At 36.5% G+C, this 21,578-nt stretch overlaps 4 protein-coding genes, 2 long non-coding RNA genes and 1 pseudogene across 6 annotated transcripts; 4 read left to right on the forward strand and 3 right to left on the reverse strand.

Moving 5' to 3' along the window:
* The first annotated feature begins 570 nt into the window (after positions 1–570).
* Positions 571–6,214, forward strand: LOC123470690 (annotated as a pseudogene).
* LOC123470407 lies at positions 3,372–4,309 on the reverse strand. The gene is made up of 4 exons (XM_045170667.1): positions 4,125–4,309; positions 3,849–4,047; positions 3,635–3,781; positions 3,372–3,573 (listed from the first exon to the last, which is right to left on the reverse strand). The coding sequence occupies exons 1-3, from the start codon at positions 4,266–4,268 to the stop codon at positions 3,636–3,638; spliced, it is 489 nt and encodes a 162-aa protein (XP_045026602.1). The 5' UTR covers positions 4,269–4,309; the 3' UTR covers positions 3,372–3,573; position 3,635.
* A 364-nt stretch (positions 6,215–6,578) lies between the features above and the next one.
* Positions 6,579–7,624, forward strand: LOC123470361. Its single transcript, XR_006644014.1, has 5 exons — positions 6,579–6,847; positions 6,906–6,994; positions 7,049–7,243; positions 7,341–7,408; positions 7,465–7,624. It is a non-coding gene; the product is annotated as an uncharacterized LOC123470361 (long non-coding RNA).
* A 1,056-nt stretch (positions 7,625–8,680) lies between these two features.
* Positions 8,681–9,200, reverse strand: LOC116928405. The gene is made up of 3 exons (XR_006644001.1): positions 9,128–9,200; positions 8,931–9,025; positions 8,681–8,871 (listed from the first exon to the last, which is right to left on the reverse strand). It is a non-coding gene; the product is annotated as an uncharacterized LOC116928405 (long non-coding RNA).
* A 364-nt stretch (positions 9,201–9,564) lies between these two features.
* Positions 9,565–11,089, reverse strand: LOC123470351. Its single transcript, XM_045170561.1, has 3 exons — positions 10,891–11,089; positions 10,724–10,807; positions 9,565–10,668 (listed from the first exon to the last, which is right to left on the reverse strand). The coding sequence occupies exons 2-3, from the start codon at positions 10,772–10,774 to the stop codon at positions 9,955–9,957; spliced, it is 765 nt and encodes a 254-aa protein (XP_045026496.1). The 5' UTR covers positions 10,775–10,807; positions 10,891–11,089; the 3' UTR covers positions 9,565–9,954.
* A 3,437-nt stretch (positions 11,090–14,526) lies between these two features.
* Positions 14,527–16,667, forward strand: LOC123470404. The gene is made up of 6 exons (XM_045170648.1): positions 14,527–14,812; positions 14,872–15,142; positions 15,207–15,323; positions 15,387–15,485; positions 15,548–15,655; positions 15,714–16,667. The coding sequence occupies exons 2-6, from the start codon at positions 15,074–15,076 to the stop codon at positions 15,945–15,947; spliced, it is 627 nt and encodes a 208-aa protein (XP_045026583.1). The 5' UTR covers positions 14,527–14,812; positions 14,872–15,073; the 3' UTR covers positions 15,948–16,667.
* A 368-nt stretch (positions 16,668–17,035) lies between these two features.
* Positions 17,036–21,345, forward strand: LOC123470463. The gene is made up of 10 exons (XM_045170726.1): positions 17,036–17,283; positions 17,404–17,644; positions 17,717–17,820; positions 17,893–18,047; positions 18,112–18,280; positions 18,351–18,803; positions 18,979–19,471; positions 19,536–19,650; positions 20,980–21,145; positions 21,205–21,345. Exons 6-9 carry the CDS (start codon positions 18,524–18,526, stop codon positions 21,142–21,144), a joined length of 1,053 nt encoding a protein of 350 aa, XP_045026661.1. The 5' UTR covers positions 17,036–17,283; positions 17,404–17,644; positions 17,717–17,820; positions 17,893–18,047; positions 18,112–18,280; positions 18,351–18,523; the 3' UTR covers position 21,145; positions 21,205–21,345.
* The last annotated feature ends 233 nt before the right edge of the window (positions 21,346–21,578 follow it).

Consider the following 21,578-nt stretch of genomic DNA (forward strand, 5'->3'; position numbering starts at 1 on the left):
CTAACGAAACAAAACCATCCAGAATAACCAAGAATCACATAAGTTTATAGATAATTCCAGCCTTGAGACCAGATCAGGGGCCGTACTCCGAACTTGGCTTGAAACCCAATCCAGCTTGGGATTGGTAGTTCAATCCTAAGCATACTCCAATCTCTATTCTGAACAGATCTGGGTTCAATCCAAAGTATGATTGGAGTCTAATCTTGGTCCTTCCAATCCAATATTTTCAAGGAAGCATTTTGCTCCCTTTTCACACCTAATCTTCCTTCAAAAGCCTGTTTGGCACATATAAGCAGACGAACTTTTTGTTTAGCGTGTTGTTTACTGTAGTGCAAAGTGAAAGTGCAATTCATAATTTTTACTATGAATGACTTCAATTTAATTGACGAGTTCGAAGAAGATCTTCGGCTTTTGGAATCGGATGATAATTCTTCGCATAGCGAAAATGAGAATGATCGGCAAATTCGTATTGGGAATCTTAGAACATTTTATTCTCAACGGAGATAAATGTTTGAGCTATTTGATGATGAGAAAACTAGAAAAACCTTTCGGTTTGATAAGCCATCCATCATGTACATCACAGGTAATTCACTTGATGTATTGGTTTCTACGTAAAATTCATATACTTTTTACTGTTGATGAAACTAGATTTATTGACACCTTTTCTTAAAGTGAGAATTACTAAAGCTAAACGGAGAATTACTCCTTTTGATCAAGTGTTAATTGCCCTTCAGTTTTATGGGACCGGAACATTCCAAACTGTGGTTGAAAATGTTTTGAAATATAGTCAGGCTGCAGTTTGCCGTTCAATTCATGACGTATCAAGAGCATTGTGTATGGATTGCTCATGACCATATTCATTTTCCTCCAAATTTATTGCAAGTAAGTGATGTAGTGTTTTATTGATTAAAAACATCTTTCGCATCATTTCGTATTGTTCAGTTGAAAAGAAAATTCACCGAAATCGCAAGAATTCCTGGTATTATTGGATGTATTGATTGCACACACATAAGAATTCAACGACCTCATCAACATGAATATGCATTTGTAAATAGAAAAGGATACCACTCCATAAACGTACAAGTATGCATCAATAGGACGTTTATTTATGTATTATATAGAGCTTACGGATTTTATTTTATATGGTGTGTATGACGCTAATGGCCGCTTTCTTAGTGTAAACGCCACTAAACCGGGTAGTGTACATGACTCAACCATGTTTAAAACGAGTGCGCTGGGGCTACAATGTGTTCAGGGGGAATTTGGTGAAGGATTTCTTTTGGGCGACAGCGATTATGGTTGCACCCCATACCTTATCACGCCGTTCAACATTCCTTCCAACGATGAAGAAGTATAATGGCTCACAGAGATTGTTTATTTGAGTGCACTGTTTACTTATGATATCTAATGATGAATTGTCATATTTCTTTTCACAGGTAAAATTTAATCGGTCTCACAAAAGAACTCGATGTGTAATTGAAAGAGCTTTTGGAGCCGTGAAACGCAGATTTCATTGTTTACATGGCGAGATAAGAGTCCAACCTCAACGCACATGCAAGTATTATACGAAAAATTTATAAACGTTTTGGCTTGATGAGAAATAATCTAGAACATCTCTTTTTCAGAATTATATTGGCCTGTTTTGTTTTAAACAATATTGCTTTGGCAAGAAAACAACCAAATTTTGATGATGACATCGAAGAAGGCGAATTGTTTGAATGCATGATGCCTAGGAACAACGCGCCTGAACCTTCCACTCAACAAGATGCTAGAGCTCGAAGGCTTGGCTTCGAAAAGAGAAGAAGAATTGCTAAAAATGTTTTTGGAAGACACTGACGACACATGTAAATGTATTCAAGAAGTCAAGTACATGAAGTAGTCAAACAATCAAACATGTTCTTTTAGATTCATCATTATTTCGTAAAGGTCTTCAGGTACTTCTTCCATAGTTACAGGAACCCCTAAACGAGCTCTACTTTCCATCAACACGTTTAAATACATAAATTTTTCCCTTTTCAGTCGTTTTTTTCCAATTTCGTCTCTTAACTGACAAATTTTCTTTTTCGTCGCACTCATTGTTGATCGTGTAGTTTTGGGTGTAGAGTGGCCGTTGCAACTAACACCTACAGTTATTAATATTTTGTCAGGCATTGATGGAGTCGGAGTGATTGAAAGAACGGTCCCATCATCCCTGTTTAAAACAACATTAGCTTTCAGTCAGTAAAAAAAACATTTACTTTGTGTTATTTACGTAATATCTACAATCCCATCGCTTGTTATGACACTATGATTGCTTCTCTCATCTTCAGCAATGTCATCGACATTTGGAGTTAGTGTTGACTTTCTTGCTTTAACCACGCAGCTACTGCTAGCTGTTTCACTCTCTACACCTCCCTATAATAAAAATTTTTAATAGATGAAAATTGAAAAGCTGCTTTATGTTTTACTTCTATACCTCCATTAGCTATTGCTGGATTGTTTACTCCTATGACATCTTCAAAAATCTTTTTGTGGAGCGGTTTCTTAAATTGATATTCAGGGCCTCCAACTAGGTTAACGTTTCACCTGAAGTAAAATTGTAATATGCTGATAGAATAATAAACTACCTGTCCCATTATCGATGAGTTATTCTTGGCAATCTCAGCTCTTGCTTCTCTATTGAGATTGTCTCATTTTTTCTTTACTTGGGAACAGTTTTTTGGATCACCATCGGGGAACTCTAAACAGATTGTCTCATGAATCTCATTCCATGCTTTAGTTTTTTCTTCTCTTGTTACAGGATGATCGTGGGCAACTTGGAGAATGTGCTAACAAATAAAAGGCAGCTGTTAAAATGCAAAATAGACAATAAAATAAAGTTAAAGTATAGCTACTCAGTACTCACCCTTCGCAATTAAAACTCGTCGACCAAAAAGTTTTCTTCCTGGGTAGTCCATTCAATTCTGTTTTTCAATGAAACTGAACTTTCACAAACACTTATAGGTTTATTAACTGATTTCTTAAGAGCTTTTCCTTTGTTATTGCTAGCCATTTCTCACTACTTTTCAAACTGACCAAAATTGTTGTGTTGACTTTTTTTGGTGTTATAGTTTCATCTGCTAATAATTTGTGAAACGCGTTCCGTGATTGGTCGAAATAAGACCCTCCCAAGTAGAACTGTATATCTCACGGATAACTTGTAGATAGATTTACAACTATTGGGAAGATAACTATTTATATCTTTGTACCAGCTTTTCAGTGGCTAAATGTCATCTCTCTATGATATCTTTCCAATACATCTTAAACATATCTAGATAGCCTACATCCAAGATATCACGATCACGTTATTTTTAATTAAAATAAATGGCCAAAAGAAAATAAAAAAATTAATTTTGAAAACACACTTCTTTTATTGTTTTCTATCCATAATAGGATTCATTTAACACAAAGTTAACACAAGTTTTACAACATTTTAATTTTTTAAATTATTTCTTGTTTGGCATTTTGGTCTAGACCCTCGGCAGCGGTATTTTCTTGGTGGTCCATAGCGAGAACAAAGGAGGATAACTTGAGAAAACGATCAAAGTAGAGAATCTAAAAAAAAATTATTATTTAGGCAAATTAAATAATAAATGTAATGCACTGCCGGAATTACCTTAGTTGGAATCACTGCTTTCATCCGCCGGTACACGCAATTGATCTGCAATGAAACGCAATTTGGCATTTTTAAGAGCACCTTTAGTTTCTTCGATCAATTTCTCGTTTTCCATATTAACAAATACTTTGTTGGAGAGGATTCCATCTATTTCATTGAATTAAGAATATTCAAATAAATCTGCACATGGTCGTCACCAATATCTCTTGCTTACCTTTAACAACTGGCGTGATACGACAATTGTGCAGTCCTTTTTTTTCATTTCCATTATTGACTCTTTTGTCTCTCCTTCCCAGCCAGTTAACATCCTTTGAGAGGGAATCAGCAAAAACAGTCCTCCATGCTCGTTGAACGTAGTCTGCTTCAGAATTTTTAGTGTTCCTCTTTCCCAAAAGGCGAATTTTCCGTGATACCTATTTCGGATTTAAAGACAACATGTACATGACAAGATTTTGCATATTTAACGTAAATAACATTAATCTTATTAGACCAGCTTTCTTAGGTTTCCATCGTTCTTCAGCAATATTTCGTAGGCTTCCAATTCTGCAATACTCTTGAGAGGAAGAGAAGCGATGCCATCAGGTATTTCGACGCCGGCCTCGTCGTCACTTACAGGCTTCAATGATTTTTGCATCACCTCCAACTTTTCATTTATTTTGGCTAAGGCAGTAATGAATTTTTAGGGGTAAAGGGTTTTTTGTTTGTTTTTCTTTAAGAGGGAGGGTAGACGGGGCAATGGACACATAGGGCACGGTTGGGTAAGTCTAGACATTTTTAAAATGCCTTAAGGTATTACGCTTTAAGGCAAGTAACAGGTCGGGACATTTTTGCAACCCCCAGGGTGGTGTGTTTTTTTTAAACGACAGTTGGAAATGTTGGACTTAGGCTGTGTAATACTCCTTACCCAAATAAATTATAAAGCTGCCTGTGCACAATTTCGTCGATACCGATGGCATATGTGTAGAGCCTCTGATTGCGACGCCGTAGATCAGTGTTCGAATCCCAAAAAGGATTTGTAAAATATATGGTATCATTATAATATTCTTTATTCGAATTTGCTGGGAATAATAATTTCTCTAGAACGAAGGAGATTATTATTTTTAAAATTATTTAATAAACAAAAAAAGCATATATTGCTCGATGAAAATTTATTTTATATGTGAACGAGAATTTCTCGTAAGTTAACAAGATTAACTCATCACCTCATCTGGAATCGGACACCGATCTCCAGCACCACATTCAGAAACGCTACACCTACGCCATTAACAGCGATGTAAACATTTACAGGCAGCTGGAACATAAGCTTAATTGTTTCGGTAAGCAACATTACCATGCCCAAGCCCTAAATTTCCAACTGTCGTTTTAAAAAACACACCACCCTGGGGGTTGCAAAAATGTCCCGACCTGTAACTTGCCTTAAAGCGTAATACCTTAAGGCATACCCTACCCTACCCTGTCGTGTCCATCACCCCGTCTACCCTCCCCCTTAAAGAAAAACAAACAAAAAACCCATTACCCCGCCAATAGGTGGCTTTAAAAAATTAAATCGGTGTTCGGATTTTTGTGCAGGATACTGTACGTGTATCTTCTTTTTATCTGAAGTTTTCCAGTCAACTTACATTGGTAACTTTTTACATTACGATATTTGTAACGTTATTTATCTCATTGATTACATATATCATTAGATTCCTTGCACTTCCGCTATTGACGGTTGTCAATTAAAATGCAATAATAGAATTGCAATTGATAGTAGCAATTTAAAAAAAAATATGTGGTCAAAAATATACCATAAGAAGATATTCATGGTTCCATAAGTCGCATTTAACTATTCGTGAAATTTTAACTTTAAATTATTATTGGTGGAATGAAATGCCACAGAAATATGTTGAAAATGATTTGGATTTAGGTATGTTTATACTTTTGTAACTATACTTTATTTTACCTTATTATATTATTATTTTATGTTTCAGTATAGTATTAAAAATTTTATTTAATTGTTGATGTTTTGTTTATATTTATTATGATTGTTTAGTGTGATATAGTAAACTTAACTATACTATACTGAAGTATGATACTTATACTATATCATACTCAGAGTTGGAGGGAGCGCGCTCTCGAAAAGAGCGCGCATTTAAGGCAAGTAACAGGTCGGGATATTTTTGCAACCCCCAGGGTGGTGTGTTTTTTTAAACGACAGTTGGAAATGTTGGATTTAGGCTGTGTTATATTCTATACCCAAATAAATTAGATAGCTGCCTGTGCACAATGAGGTCAATACCGATGGCATATGTGTAGAGGCTCTGATTGCGACGCCGTAGATCAGTGTTCGAATCCCGATACGGTATTGCGAAAATGTTTGGTATTGTTATAACATTCTTCATTCGAATTTGCTGGGAATATTAAATAATTCAAAACGAAGGGGTTTATTATTTTTTAAATTATAAAATTAAAAAAAAAAAAACATATTGCTCGATAAAAATTTGTTTTATATATAATCGAGAATTTTTCGTAAGGTAACCACAATTATTGAACACCTCATCTAGCATCGAACACCGATCTCCAGCATCACATTCAGAAACGCTACACCTACGCCATTGACAACGACGTAAATTTTCACAGGCAGCTGAAGCATAAGCTAAATTGTTTCGGTTAGAAACATTACTAAGCTTAAGCCCTAAATTTCCAACTGTCGTTTAAAAAAACACACCACCCTGGGGGTTGCAAAAATGTCCCGACCTGTAACTTGCCTTAAAGCGTAATACCTTAAGGCACTTTTTTAAAATGTCTAGACTTACCCAACCCTGCCCTGACGTGTCCATCACACCGTCTACCCTCCCCCTTAAAGAAAAACAAACAAAAAAACCCACTACCTTGCCAATAGGTGGCTTTAAAAAATTAAATCGGCGTTCGGATTTTTGTGCAGGATACTGTACGTGAGCGAAGAGCGCGAGCGCGAGCGAGAGCACGCTCACTTTTTTTTTTTGCGAGCGAGAGCTGAGCTACGCTCACTTTTCAGCACTGAGCGGGAAGCTCTGAGCGCGCTCTCAAATCAGTAAGCTACTCCCAACTCTGGGTGGGGTTGAAAGAATATCAGGAAAATGCTTCCTCGTTGCTGTCCCAGATAGATCTCCTGATACTGGATATAATCAAAGAATGGATATTGCCTGGATCTATAATAATATCGGATTGCTGGAAAGCATATGATAAGATAGAGTAATTAATCATTTTTTTTCATTTTAACCATTTCTGTTTTAAAAATTATTTTACGTAGGGAACATAATGAATATATCCATTTAAAAGTTAACCATAGTTTACATTTTAAAGATCCCGAAACTGGAGCGCATACTAATCAAATAGAGGGTAAATCACCTTAGTATATAATATTATTATTTTACTTAACTGATTTTGTGTTAGGATTGTGAAATTTAGCAAAAAAAAAGTCTTCCGAACACAAATACGAGTAAAAAATTGTTTGCGGGTAATTTAGCATCTTTTATGTTGCGCACGAAATGGAAGGGCAAAGATGGTTTTAAATTACTCATGCAATATGCGGCAAAACTATATTCTGAACATTCTGTTAGAGAAGAAACTGACGCAAAGCAAATGAAGGTAAGGTACTTTACATTACTTTACTTTATATTATTTTACTTATTTTTTTAAAACATTTCATTAATTTCTTATAATTCATCTATTGGGATAAAAATAGGATTTGGAATAGGAGTTTCATCTACTATCCATGTAGAATCGAAAAGATTTGGTGAATCAATTGTGAAGGTAAATTCAGCTTGCTATAATTTAATGGTGCTAAACTTAAAAATTTTGTATCGTAGAATAATTTAGTACCTCATTTTTTGCTGGGGTGGAATAAAGTGGATGATGTGATGGTTTTTCAGTTGATACATTAGTTATTTCTGTACAGTTTACTATTGTGTTTGCTATCAGTTCCTTCAATTAGTTTAGATTAGTTTTAGAGTTAATGAATGTTTAAATAATACAATAGTTATATTTACACCGGTTAGATTAGAAACAAAAAGATTTGGTGAATAAATTATGAAGGTACATTCAGCTTGTTATAATTTATTGGTGCTAAACTTAAAAATTTTCTATTGTAGAATAATTTAGTACCTCATTTTTTGCTGGTGTGGAATACAGTGGATGATGTGATGGTATTTCAGTTGATACATTAGTTGGTATTTCAGTTGATACATTAGTTATTTCTGTACAGTGTAATATTGTGTTTGCTATCTGTTCCTTAAATTAGTTTAGATAATATTTATTGTTAATGAATGTTAAAATAATACAATAGTTATATTTACATCGGTAAGATTAGAATCGAAAAGATTTGGTGAATCAATTGTGAAGGTAAATTCAGCTTGCTATAATTTAATGATGTTAAACTTTAAAATTTTGTATCGTAGAATAGTTTAGTACCTCATTTTTTGTTGGGGTGGAATAAAGTGGATGATGTGATGGTATTTCAGTTGATACATTAGTTATTTCTGTACAGTTTACTTTTGTGTTTGCTATGAATTCCTTCAATTAGTTTAGATTAATTTTACAGTTAATGAATGTTATTAACACTAGTTATATTTACATCGTTCAATATAAATAGTTTCTCCATAGTGGTTTTGAGATCAAAAATAGATGTATTTGGTAGATTTTTGCCTAAAGCTAATATAATTTTCTATAATTCAAATTGAAAATAAAAATATTTAAGTAAAAATTGATTTGGTTTTAAGAAAAGTTACCGTTTGTAGTTTTTCCATTTCTTCTTCTACGTACTTCAGTTTAGAATTTGATTGTTCCAGAGATAAATTTAAGTTTTCATTTTCATTTTGTAATTTTCCTTCATGGTTTTTCAAGCAACAGGTTCAAGGCAGTATTTTAAATTTTGAGAAAGCAACAAGAAAATATGCTTGTTGAAAACCAGTCTATTTCCGTATTCGTCGAGTTACAAACGTAAAAATTTGTTTGTTACCACTAGATGGCTAAGATCTTAGTTTAACACATGGCCTACTCTAGTAACGGCCTATAGGCTGGCTATCCAAAAAAAACCAATTGTATACAACAAACCGAAGAAAAGAAAGGTCATGAAACTGAAAAAATAGAACTCCGTAACACCTTTCAAATCTTTTGATTTAATGTTATCGTAGACAGTAACTCTTCATGAAACTGCAAGCTGTGAAACCGTCACAATGACCATTATAAAATGGAAATACAATAGTGTGGTAACTCGCCTGTAACATTATCAACAGTTGTTAAATTTAATTTAGTATAATGAGATAACTAAACGTACATTATGGTGGCTCATAGCAACAACTGTTGTTCCTGAATGTTGGGACAATAGCAATCTTATCTCTTATTGAAGGAATCAAAAGTCTGGTCCTTTACCTAACAGTAAAAGCAACAGTGGCTACATTAAGGCAACACACGATAAACAAGTATTAGAATATGCATCACACTTTTGAAAAACATGTGAATTGTTATGCTTACGGTTAGTTGTGAGGATTCAACTTTGCTCTGTAGGTCTGTGGAATCACAACGTTTATGATTGGAAAGAAACATATCAGTTGAATATGGATCTGCTTTCTTCTAAAAATAAAAACATAACTTATTTCAATTTATACAAAATATTATGCAAATGCTCTTTTATTAGATACTTGCCCGTTTACAAAACTCAAAAATGGTAGGAACAGCGTTCTTCCCCAATCTTCTTGTGTTTTCGTGAACATATTTACTTTCGAAGTGAAGACTGCAAATCCGTAAGTTCTTATGAACTTTGAAGCTCTTCGTAAATCCTGTAACAGAGCTATTACACTCAAATGCCCTGATCCACAGCTCAATAACATTTTCGTCCTTGGGCCATGAAAAGAACTTCACTTTATGTTCGTTTTCAATGTTTTTTTAGTTGAAACAAAAACGGACACAACACTTCACTGGCATTTTAAAAAAATTATAAAAATGATTCACTATCACTATCAGGCCATTACCACCAATTTACAAAAAACACAAAACAATCCAAATTACTAAACAAAAATGGATGCAACTCGGTGTATACACGCCAGACCACGGCCTACGTAGCAGCATGCGCAGCAAAATTTCCCAAACGGTGGAAAGATGGTTTGGAAAGTGGAACATCTCAAGATAACTTTTGGCCCTCTGGCTATGAAAAGGGGATGGGAAAGGCTGGATCCATTCGGCAACACAGGGATAGCCAGCCTATAGGCCGTTACTAGAGTAGGCCATGGTTTAACATAACACGAAGGGAACTTAAAACAAAAAAAATGAAGCCTCTTCTTGAGCAAATTCACTGAGGGTTTTCAAAATTCTCGTTCGTTGATGGACAAGATGAATTCCTCAGATGTGGTCGAACCGCTTTCTTCACTTTCTCCTTTCACTGTTTCCTCTACTTCACTTTCTTCTTGAATGACAGTCTCAGAATCGTTTGTTCTGATCGAAAAATTCGTCTCCACTTCAGTGATGTCTTCTGTACCTTCTGCACCGACTTCTTGTTCAATAACCTCAGCCTCTCTTCTTCTTTCGTTTTCGAGAAGGCTGCGAACGACCACGTTCCTGGTTGCTACAGATGTTGACTGCTCTGCAACGGTAGATTGACCACGCGACCTCGGATGGCTTCTAGGTCCTTGGTACCCGTAAAATCTTGCAATCGGAGTGCTTCCGTAGTCTGGTGCTCGTGGTGTTGGGTGCTGGAGCACACCTGGCAAGGGAATCTCTGGATGAATTTGTTCTCTTGGCGTTGGCTCACAAGTCGGTAATCCTCTCAGGAAGTTTAGGTATCTTGCATAATCAGCGTTCACTCTGATGTTGATGATGGCAACAGCTTCGTCACGGGGAAGATACTTGATTGCAATGCTATAGAAACCTTCTTCGTAGGCACCTAGTTTTGCATCAATTGTTACACCGTGGGGCAATGGCCTGTATTCAGGTTCTACAGGTTCGGTGAGACTTGGGCCAAATTCACCAAATTTGATGCGAGCATGATATACCCTAAGTCTTCTGATTCTGTTGAGATACTGTTTGCAGAAGGATTAACACACTAACTTAGAACTATCTTGTAACTTAGATTACAGTGATACGCTGAGATGCTTCATGACTAATTGGAGTTCTTCTCGGGTACATCCCTGGAGTGGCTGAATTCAGCTTTTAGACTAACTTCTTTCAAAAAGGGAGTGATAGTTAGGACGACAATACTTAAATAAGTGTAAATTATTAAGTATATTAAAACTAATGCTTACGCAAAGTGCTCAACACTCTTTCTTTGACACGACTGTAGCGTGGCTTGACCTATTAGCAGTGTGACTTAATCGAGTTGTACAGAATTCTGTTTAAAAACTAGTTAGTTTCGAAGGACCATTGACAATAATTACTTTTACTGATAATACCTGATAAGTAATTATTGATTTGAAGACACTTGACTCAAAAATTAATAATAATAATAATTGACTCGGTAAATTGTTGCTGATTCTCTAGCTTTTATTCAGATTCTGACACAACTTATAATGGCGTCTGCTCTACCTTGTTGAACAATTGCGAAGAAAGAACATTAACCGAGATCGGCCACCAAGAAGACACTGAACACAGCACCCCTGGCGGCCTTACACATACTATAAATCAAAAATAGTGGGCTTGTGAACTAGTCGGCCCGACCTAGTTAATTGTCCGTCAGGTGGTGGGTCGTGATCCGCAACACAAATGTCCAATCTTCTGGTTTAATGTTTTTTACTTTTGTCTCCAGAAGAGTTTTAATTTCAACTGGTATTTTAAATGGTGCTACGTTAGGAAACTTCTAAACAAACAAAATTATTATATGTATTTTATGAAATGTAAATTGTTATAAAGTTGTGTAATAAGTAAATATATATTTAAATCGTGCAGTGTATAGTTTTAATTTAATGTATATAGTTTATAGATAGTTGATATAAAGAATTGTTTACATGTTATCTACTTCTTAGAACTTAAAAATAATTTGTGTATAGTATTTAACCCTTGGAGTTTTTGTTTTTATATAGATTTACCTTTAAGACATTGTTAACCATATTCATGTCTTGCTCGTCCTCTAAATCCTCATTGTGTTGTTCTACTGTTTCAACTATCACATTGTTGTTAATCTCTATATCAGAAATTATAATATTATCTATTTGTAGTTGTCGTTCTTTTCATTCTTTTATTTCTATAATGTCCAAAATAATGGTAAAAACTTTGGAAATTTATGTCGTACAAATTTTTTTTTTCCTTTTTCCATTTTTTCTAATATCTCGAGTACAAGCAATTCACATCGCGGTTTTGCGTGTCAATTGTTTCGATGTCCGACATTTTCTCTGGTTGTTTATGTCATGTTTTGTGTTGTCTGTATTGGCTGAAAGTGTTATTTCCCAATACAAAGTGGATTTTGTGAATCAGTGTTAAATTTTTTTATTTTTTTGTGTCAGTTAATTGCTACGTATCTTGGTTAGTATGTGTAGCAATTTCTGTTTCCAGATTACATTTATTGTATTTTTTTTAAATCTTTTCTGTAGGGCTGTCATGGGTTTTCAATATTGTTGTGCCCCGGGTTGCAAAAGATCAAGCAGGGATAAAAGTGTGCGTTTCTTTTCTACACCTTGCATTCGTAAAAATCAAGGGAAACTGGAATCGGATGTTGTGAAACGCAGAAGAGAAGTCTGGTTGAAAACACTTCATCTTGTTGGCCAAAAAATTACGAATAACATTAGAGTTTGTAATGCACATTTTTTTCTAGGTAAGTCTCGACAAATTTATTAATAGTGAATGTGTCTATCTAATTCTTCTATTTGAAATCACACGGGAAAACCTTTTTACTACACTGGAGAAACACACCCAGACTGGGACCCATCCCTGAATCTTGACAAAGTGTATGTTAACGCTAAGTCAGACATGGATAGAGAGTCAAGAAGAGTAATTTTAAATGTTCAAAGATGTAATACAAATTATGAAGTATAATTTATTCATATGTTATGACAAAAAAAAGTTATATGTTATAGTAATGTTACAAATAAACAAATGAAGAGTAATAACCTTCGCTTTCATCAACAGATTTTTGTTTAAAAGACTGATTGCACACAATGATCCAATTCCCCCATCGATAAATCTCTTGTAGGCCTCAAGGCCCTTGTAAGCCTTTAAATCTTCATGCGTGTATGGAGACTTGGAACATAGCGGGCCCCGGTATATCGTGTACGCGTACCGTGTACCGTGTACTGGTATATCGTGGAAAACCATCGTGGGATGGCTTGCTCCGCCCCCAAAGGGTAGGAGCCTAAGAACGTTTTCCACGAAGTACGCCTAGCAGACGACTGTCGTTGGATGGTATATCGTGTACTGGCAGCGTGTACTTAAATATAGTATTTGTAAATAGTAATATTTTAATATGCTTTTATTGTACAATGTTTTATTGTGAATACATAAACCCTATGGAAGTAAATTTGTTTTTAATCATGAAATATATATAATAAAAATCAACGGGCTTCTTTATTGCTGATTAATAGATGTCACGTTTATCCCTAGACAACAAGTGAAATATCCAGAGGCATATTGGAAGAGAGCAAGTGCTCCCTAGGGACCACCGAGCGTGGGAAGGTTTCCTTGCTCTAGGGAAGGACAACAGCCAATATCCATTAGTTCGTAATTGAGTTAATTGGCGAGCACATGTTCTTTTCTGCGATTGTTTTTAAATTGTGTTTATTACGTGTTTTCAACCATGTCGTGCCTTAGGGATGGAATCATCAGGGACCTTTCGCTATTTTCAGATATTTCAGTGAAAACTTACTGCGTGGATTCCGAAAAAAGAAGGAAATTTTTTTCCCAAAACCAGGTAACAACGAAAAAATAGGGTGTATTGTTTATTTATAGATATGTTTGTACTGTTGATTTTTGTTATAATTGTCATACAACATAATATCAATATATATGTTGTACACAGAAACTCTATATAAAACTTATGTACAGAGTTTATGTACAGAGTTCTGTACATAATTTGTCGATTATGGTGAAATAGGTAATCCTGTATATCGTAAAAGTATAGGTACTTATATACAGCTTTCTTTTGTTAATTATCTTTTTTTATAATAGGTGCAAAATTCATCATAAAGTGGAGTCTTATATATTTTTATTTTTTATATAAATATAAAAATGACTGGAGAATGGATGGTTACTCATGGTGCCAGGAATCTGGGAAAAAAACATTTGCGTGGATGGCGTTAAAATTTTCAAATATTATTTCAAATTGCGAGTTGAGCGGGGAGAAACCCAACTGGCTTTTTCAACGAAATTTTCAAAGCATGCGTACGAGCATCCGGATTATCCCAACCAAATTCTCCTTATCTACGCAGGCGATGATTCTGTTATCAATCCGAAATACTGGTCTACCCCTATCTCGTACCATTTATATCTCGTACCATCTATCTCGTACCGGTACGAGATCATCGGTACGAGATTGGAGCTTCTAAGCGGTCAGTACGAGATCATCGGCTCTTGACAGAAGATATATTAAAAAATTTGTTCGTCGTAGAAGAGCCACTACTCTAACCAACCGCCCGGCATTGCTCCAAGCCGCTTAATGAAATCTGAGGGAAACTGGGCCGCCTTATATACGGTCGCAGGGGGTGAGCGCTGCGCCACCAAGCGGGGTTCGTCCCCTTTGGGTACGAGATTGTCGGTACGAGATTGCTTGTACGAGATTGTCGGTACCAGAGACTTAAGTAAGAACGATTTAATAAATAAATATATCAGGTTTAGCTCTACGTCCCCTCTTGTAAAAATTAATATTGCTTATTGTTTACTTTCTTGTTAAAATTTAATTTCCCGAAGTGATTTAGGGCGAGGCATTTTCCATTTTGGGTCGGAGGAAACCATAGCCTACTACAATCACGGCCACTCAACGGGCTATCTCGCCTGCGCCAGGGTGCCCCGCCTTTTCAGGTCACGTGCTGGATTCTGATTGCTGCCCCACCTAAAGTTACGCACCCTGTATCTTCGGTTTCCAAAGGGTCGATTCCATTTTCCGCATGTTTTTTCCACTATATTTTTTTCCTATTTTTTTCAAATCGTAACGTGGATTTTCGTTCGTCCATGCTTTTGGTGTTTTTGGTCCATGCTTTTCGCAGTCCCTAGTGCTCATGCTAGTGCTTCAAGAAATTTCAGGTGCCATACACTTTTGTTTTATTAATTATTAATTGTTACTGATTGATATTGATTAATAGGGTAATGAAAGTAAAGTGTTGTGTTGCACATTGTCCCAGCAAAAGTTATGGGCCTGTAATGTGTAACGTTTCTTGGCACAAATTCCCATGTTTGTGAACAATGGATTAGAGAATTTTCCAATAACTCAAAAACTGAATTAAAGGATGTTGTAGTAAAACACTTACGAATATGTAGTCTACATTCAAAAAAGAAGAATTAAAAATGAGTGGCACGGGAAGACATTATTTATTAGGAAATGCTGTTCCTACAATTTTTCAATCATATGAAAAGGTATAACGTACCTCAGGGTTGTTATATTTCAACGCAATCTCCTAATGTTTATTTTCCTGTACAGAGTGTTGGCAGTAATCCTCCACACAGAATACCTTTTCAAGAGTTAAATAGCAATGTAGCACCAGGGAAAAATATTGATAGCATTGAAACTATTGATGATCGATCAGGTTTAAACTGGGTAAGTCTAAATTTAAAACATGTTCTATTATCTCAACTAATTCTATCCCGTTTGAAAAGAAAGACAGATGCAGATGAGTGTCATATAACATCAACTCCTCGGCCAGTGAGTCAGAATACAAAACACGAAACAAGTGTTGAACCAGAATCATCTCTGCATACAGTATGTTTACAACATAAAAGTGTTTTTAAGTATCACGAGTAATTCAATTTTGTTTCAAACAGAACAATGAGACTGAGAACTCCCAAACCAGACCTACTCATGTGTTCGAAAATCAAGTTATACAAAGTAAAACAAATAGTAACCATGAATCATGGGCTGTAGCCGATGCTGTAGGTTCCCTACTTCTAAGTATTTTAAAATTACAATACTCATCCTATTCTGTTGTAGACAACAGATGCTGATCAGGTTCATACAAGTAGTGAGTCGCATTTTCATACATCACAACGTCAAAGCAAGAAATCAAGCGAAGCCAATCTCATTCGAAAACTCAGAAATACAGTTTCTGAACTACAAAAAAAAATTCAAAAGTTGGAAAAACTAGTGGGCCCAGAAGCTCTTAAACTATTACAATGTGATAAAAGAATGGCAGTGGCTATTAATTCAGTAGTTGCTGTATTTTAAGATGAGGAAGACAAGCAATGCGAGTTTAATGCCAAAGCATCATTCTTGCTCCATCAAGTATTATGTTTTTGTAATTTTTATATAATATCAAAAACTAAAAACACGCTTACATTGTTATAGGTACTGAACTATACTAAAGAGACACGTTGTGTCAGGTACGACCAATGGACTATCAAATATTGTATAGCAATTCAAGGGCGAAGCCCTACTATTTATGATTTTCTTCGGCATCAAAATTTGCTAACACTTCCAGCCTTGAATGCTCTCTACAGCTACACTGGACGAACAAATGGAAGCGTAGGAATAACGTCTGTAAACTTGGAGCGGCTTAAGGTATTATTTAAAACTTTGTCCAAGAGTCATGAAAGAAGTATCAGCTTAGAAGTGGACGAAATGGCTTGTAAGTCATTACTTCTTTGGATCCAATCCCGTCAACAATTCGTCGGGGAAGTTGATTTTGGAGGTGTTGATGTTTTTGCACCAAAAATGGACGATGAGGGACTAGATATTTCGTACGGATGTGAAGATGCAGTCATTGATGAAGATGTTGAAAATGTTGTTGACGCTGATGGTGGTAAAATCTCGAAGAATGCTGCATTTATGAAAAATGAGTCAAGCAACACAAGTAATGGACCTCCGGTGCTAGCAAACAGTTTGATTAATTTTGTCATGACAGGTTTGACAACAAAATTTACTTCTATAGTTGGAACCTGGCCAGTTGCAAGGCTTACTGATCGACAATTATTTTTTCTCACAATTCACGTCATCCGTACGCTTGAAGATATTGGGTTTACAGTAGAACGTGTAGTCGGTGATAATGCCAAAATCAACGTTGCTCTTTTCAAACTTCTCAGAAAGCAAGAAGATGAAGAACCCTTTCTAGTCACTCATCCCATTGATTCTGCGAGAAAGCTATTTGTGAACAACAGTTGCGCGCCGAAGAGCAAGAGGTAACAATAATGGATAATTTATGGTGTAGTTGGGATTGTACGTGTAATCATTTGCATTTATTTTTAGGTCCACCGTAAGCTTACCGACAAAGGATGGTACATTAAAAGCTGTATCCGTACCATCGGAATTATCACAAATTTAAATCATGAATTTGTGCTCCGAAGCCGATTGAAAACGAGAAGCCACCAAATCAAGACGGATCAGCAGCTAACACTTTTGACGATGGCGACCCTGGCGATGCTTTTAACGCGGACATCATCCTCGGTCATTTGGGCAAAATGGGATGGTTTCAAATCAAGTATCTTTTTTGCATCGGATATGGCCTGCTCTTTCCAACGTCGTGTATCCTTATTTACGTCTTTGTGGGAGGCGTGCCTGCTTACAGGTAACATTTTAAATTCAAAGAATGTAAATAACAAATGAAATGGGAAATGCCTTGTAGCACATATTTCTGCTGTTCTTTTTTATCCTTGGAATAATGCGTGCTCATTTTATGCGCGGAAAGGTGTTTTGTTGATGGTTGCGATGATCCAATTGATCCAGAGTACAAAGCCGATTGGCTAAACGGAACTGCCCTCAACAGTCTTCTGGCAACTCCTCGTGCATGGCGCTGTAACTAACAGGATTTTGATACCATACCGAATGCTACCACCCCGGAGTGTGCATATAAAAATTACACGGTCAACGCCACTTGCCACAACTGGATTTTCGACAAGTCTGTTTTTACAAGAACAATCGTTACTGACGTAAGATACAGCTGCCCATTTAAATATCCATACATTCTACAAGTTAATTTAGTTTAAATATTTTTTGCCCAGTACCTTCTCGTGTGCGATGAATCATGGAAGATTACCTTTGGTTCGTTCATCACAATGCTGGGAGTTTTGCTGGGTGCTTTTTTCCTCGGGCCTTTGCCGGATTTGTAAGTGCGCAGTTCCACGGAGGAACATCGCGTAGTTTGGACATTTATTCCTCAATTGTGAATCATTTCTAGAATAGGACGACGCACGTCAGTTGTTGTACTGGGGACGTGGATGGCGGCCTTTGGCATAGGTTCGTGTTTCGCTCCTAATTTTGACGCGTTTGCAGGACTTCGATTTCTTACTGGTATGGGAGGTGTTGCTGTTTTACAAGCCCTCATTATTTGGGGTAAGCCAATAAAGAATTTGAGTGTCTAAGAAAACATTTTCATGTAATATTTATGTTTTTGAAGGATTGGAAGCACAGGCTCCAGTAATGCGAATCAAATTTATTTGTCTCATCTATTGCTTTCAATCCATTGGAAATCTTATTAGTGGATTACTGGCATATTTTATCCGTGATTGGATAATATTGCAGCTCTGCCTTTTTGTGCCGATGGGGACAATGGTAGTTACATATTTGTAAGTTTCATTCACGTTTTGTTACCCTAATTATTTATAGCTCCAGTTGTTTGACGATTTTCTTGATTAGTATTTTGCCTGAATCGACTCGCTGGCTAACAGTTAAGAAGAAATATCCTGAAGCCAAGAAAATCTATGAAAATGCAGCCAAATTAAACAAGAAAACCATTCCTGCTTACTTACTGGTCATTTCTAAGAAAGTTACTGTTGACTTTCCGGTGGCTGTACATGACATGTCGGTAGATGATAGTTGAAGCCTCTCAGAATTCTCTTCGAGTAAACAAGCGCCATGGGATTGTTACAAGGGTTGCGTCTGGAATGACCAAGGGTTGCGTCTGGAATGACCTTGGCTTGCTTTGCTTTGACGTCTTATATAAGAAGACAAAATTGAGAACTACGACAGTTGTGTTTCATCTTTTGCCAAGAATGGAGTGTTCCGTGTGTAAGATAGCGTTTAAAAAGGCAGATCAGAAAATTAAGTGCAATCAGTGCGAGAAATCGGTTCACCGACGCTGTTTTACATGTAAGTTCAGTCTTTGCTCTTAACTGTTTTGTATTCTACTTATTACTGAAAGATTTGAAAAGTATGAGATTGCAAGAGACTATTTTCTACGTCATTATTTCTTGTTTGCTGAAAACTTGTTTGTGAAATTGATGTCTTCCTATGATTTTTACTGATTTTTTTTAATTTACTTCAGCGATTGACAAGGATTGCTACAAGATCGCAAAGCGGGACAATTTGTTTACATGTTTTTCTTGTGAACTGGAGAGTATTCCCTCAGCCGCCGTTGAAGCTAATTCGATTCCGCTCCAGCAATCACGACCTAAACGGAACAGAAAACCGAACCCTCGTTACGACCAAAGTTCTCCGAAAAGGCGAAATGCAGCAGTTATTCCTTTCTCGGATTCAGTTATCGCTTCAACTTCTTCAACTACAAACATAATTGTCAACGAAACATTTACTATTCATAGCTCCTCTAACCACTCAGTCGTCCTTGAAGAAGTTGTCCCTCCAATGCCGTCAATAAATATGGGCTTTCCAGATATTCCACAGGAATTACTTGACATGGCCGTTGCCAATATGTCTCTGAATGACTCTGCAATTAATCCTTTTGATTTTTCTTTTAGATTAGACACTTCACTTCACCCGCCAAGCCCAGTTAGACCAGAAGATAATTCCACAGCTAGCAGGTATACAATTAAAAAATGTTTATTGCAAACGAAGTAACTAATAATATTTTGTCTTATCACTTAGATCATCCTTTGAATCAGAGAATGGAGATACTGTTCATTCGCCTCGTCACGTTACTCCGGTCCCCATCAGAGAGAAAAGCCTGATTTACGAGGAGCCAATCACACCAGCAATCCGGGTGAAACACTTTTATATTGAATTTGGGGCTTCGATAAGGGGAAAGGATCAGTTGTTGGATGGAATAGGTAATCGATATGGGAGAAAAAGCGAGAAACCCACTAAAAGTGGAGTAGTCACTTGGCTATGTACGAGGCGTGGTTTAAAAGGTGAGCAATCCTGTGCAGCGTTTGTAAAGCAAAAGGGAGAAGAATTTAAGGAAGGTGAAAAGGGTCATAGTCACCTTCCCGATCCCTCTCTGATTTTGAAAGTTCCCTTAGCAAAAAAAGTTAAAGAAATTGCACTCTCCAAAAAATTTGAATCTGCTAAAGCTATTGCTGAAGAAGCACTTGTCCCAGCTGCTATGCAGCATCCAGATTTAGATCTACCGCACCCAGATAATTTAGCTAAGGCTGGCAATTACATCAGAAAAAAGGACAGGCCTCTACATCCAACCACCCTCCAATTTGAATTGCAACACCATGCTCTGCCGAAGGATTTTTTTGTTGGTGACATCACTGTAGGGGATAGACGGCACATTTTGTTCGCCAGTAAAGAGCAGTTAAGGGATTTGCAAAATATGCGTAGATGGTATGTTGACGGGACTTTTCATGTGGCTAAACTTCCATTTGGCCAGTTGTTCACCATCCATGGGTTTGTCACGAAGAATGGAGAGTCAAAACAGATTCCATTGCTCTATGTGTTGATATCCTGTCGCGAGCTAAGCGATTATGTCGCGGTCCTTGAAAAATTAAAATCTCTTTTTGATCCCGAGTACGAACCTTGCTTAGAAGAAGTGGTCTTGGATTTCGAAACAGCGACCAAAAGAGCATTTGAAGATGTTTTCCCTGATACGAAGATTTTTGGTTGCAATTTTTATTGGACGCAAAAAGTGTATCGTAATCTAAAAAGACTTGGATTTTCAGTAGCTTACAGGACAGATTCAAAAATCAAAGAGTTAGTGCGGGAAACATTAGCTTTGCCATTCGTTCCATATCAAGAAATTCAAGGTTGTTAAAAAAAACTGAAGGATCGATCAGTCCAATTAGTTGATGATTTGATTGCATTAAACGAAGAAAGAACCGACGATAATCTTCCACCATTACCTATTACAGATCTGAGAACGTTCTTTGACTATGTCGAGAAACAGTGGATTACGAGTCGTGTTTGGTCTCCAGATACTTGGAGCGTCTTTTTTCAAGAAGTGCGGACGAATAATGATGCCGAAGGGTGGCATTACCGGATAAACATGCATGCTCCTAAGAAGGGCGATTTGAACCAATATCATCTAATTGAACTTCTCTATAAAGAAACTCAGATGAATTTGATTAATAAAAGATTGTTGTTACAGGGTAAAGACGTCAGGAGTCAGAACAAAGTGTATATGAGGACCAACGAGAGGATTAAAGATATTTGGGAGAAATATCAACACACCAAGGAATATACCGTAGATGACCTTCTGAAGTACTGCTCCAAGACTTATCGCATGCCCTGTGAATATGACCAATCTGATTAAGGTAATTTACAAAGTTGATAAAGTCTAAACATCCATTTAAATAATCATTTATTTTATTAGAAGGCTTTCTTCGTCATCTGCAGCACTGGAAGAATCTCGTCTTTACTTGTTAGATGAGTTCAACTGCTTTTCTTGAAAACGAATTGAGAATCTATACAATCGTCAGTCAAGTCGTATAAATGTTCCAATAGTGTATTTGGATTTTTAAATTCAGTTGCTTCTTGCCAAAATACAGATATAACTACAATAAAGCAAGTTTTTTTTTCAGAACTATTGTTTCTAATAAAACTAAATCGTTCTTACTTAAGTATCTCGTACCGGCAATCTCGTACTGACAATCTCGTACCCAAAGGGAACGAACCCCGCTTGGTGGCGCAGCGCTCACCCCCTGCGACCGTATATAAGGCGGCCCAGTTTCCCTCAAATTTCATTAA

This window comes from Daphnia magna, linkage group LG3, assembly GCF_020631705.1.
Source record: "Daphnia magna isolate NIES linkage group LG3, ASM2063170v1.1, whole genome shotgun sequence".
NCBI classification, from domain to species: domain Eukaryota; kingdom Metazoa; phylum Arthropoda; class Branchiopoda; order Diplostraca; family Daphniidae; genus Daphnia; species Daphnia magna.

Bases quoted from the DNA above. Each gene is read 5' to 3' on its own strand.
- LOC123470407 (XM_045170667.1), bottom strand. From the start codon at position 4,268: ATGCAAAAATCATTGAAGCCTGTAAGTGACGACGAGGCCGGCGTCGAA. The intron at 4,048-4,124 runs GTCTAATAAGAT...AATCCGAAATAG, and splicing joins ATGGAAACCTAAGAAAGCTG to GTATCACGGAAAATTCGCCT. The intron at 3,782-3,848 runs GTAAGCAAGAGA...TCAATGAAATAG, and splicing joins TATCACGCCAGTTGTTAAAG to ATGGAATCCTCTCCAACAAA.
- LOC123470351 (XM_045170561.1), bottom strand. From the start codon at position 10,774: ATGTACCCGAGAAGAACTCCAATTAGTCATGAAGCATCTCAGCGTATC. The intron at 10,669-10,723 runs GTAATCTAAGTT...TTCTGCAAACAG, and splicing joins AAGCATCTCAGCGTATCACT to TATCTCAACAGAATCAGAAG.
- LOC123470404 (XM_045170648.1), top strand. From the start codon at position 15,074: ATGAGTGGCACGGGAAGACATTATTTATTAGGAAATGCTGTTCCTACA. The intron at 15,324-15,386 runs GTAAGTCTAAAT...TTGAAAAGAAAG, and splicing joins ATCGATCAGGTTTAAACTGG to ACAGATGCAGATGAGTGTCA. The intron at 15,656-15,713 runs GTAGGTTCCCTA...ATTCTGTTGTAG, and splicing joins CATGGGCTGTAGCCGATGCT to ACAACAGATGCTGATCAGGT.
- LOC123470463 (XM_045170726.1), top strand. From the start codon at position 18,524: ATGATAGTTGAAGCCTCTCAGAATTCTCTTCGAGTAAACAAGCGCCAT. The intron at 18,804-18,978 runs GTAAGTTCAGTC...AATTTACTTCAG, and splicing joins TCACCGACGCTGTTTTACAT to CGATTGACAAGGATTGCTAC. The intron at 19,651-20,979 runs GTGAAACACTTT...TTGTTGTTACAG, and splicing joins CAATCACACCAGCAATCCGG to GGTAAAGACGTCAGGAGTCA.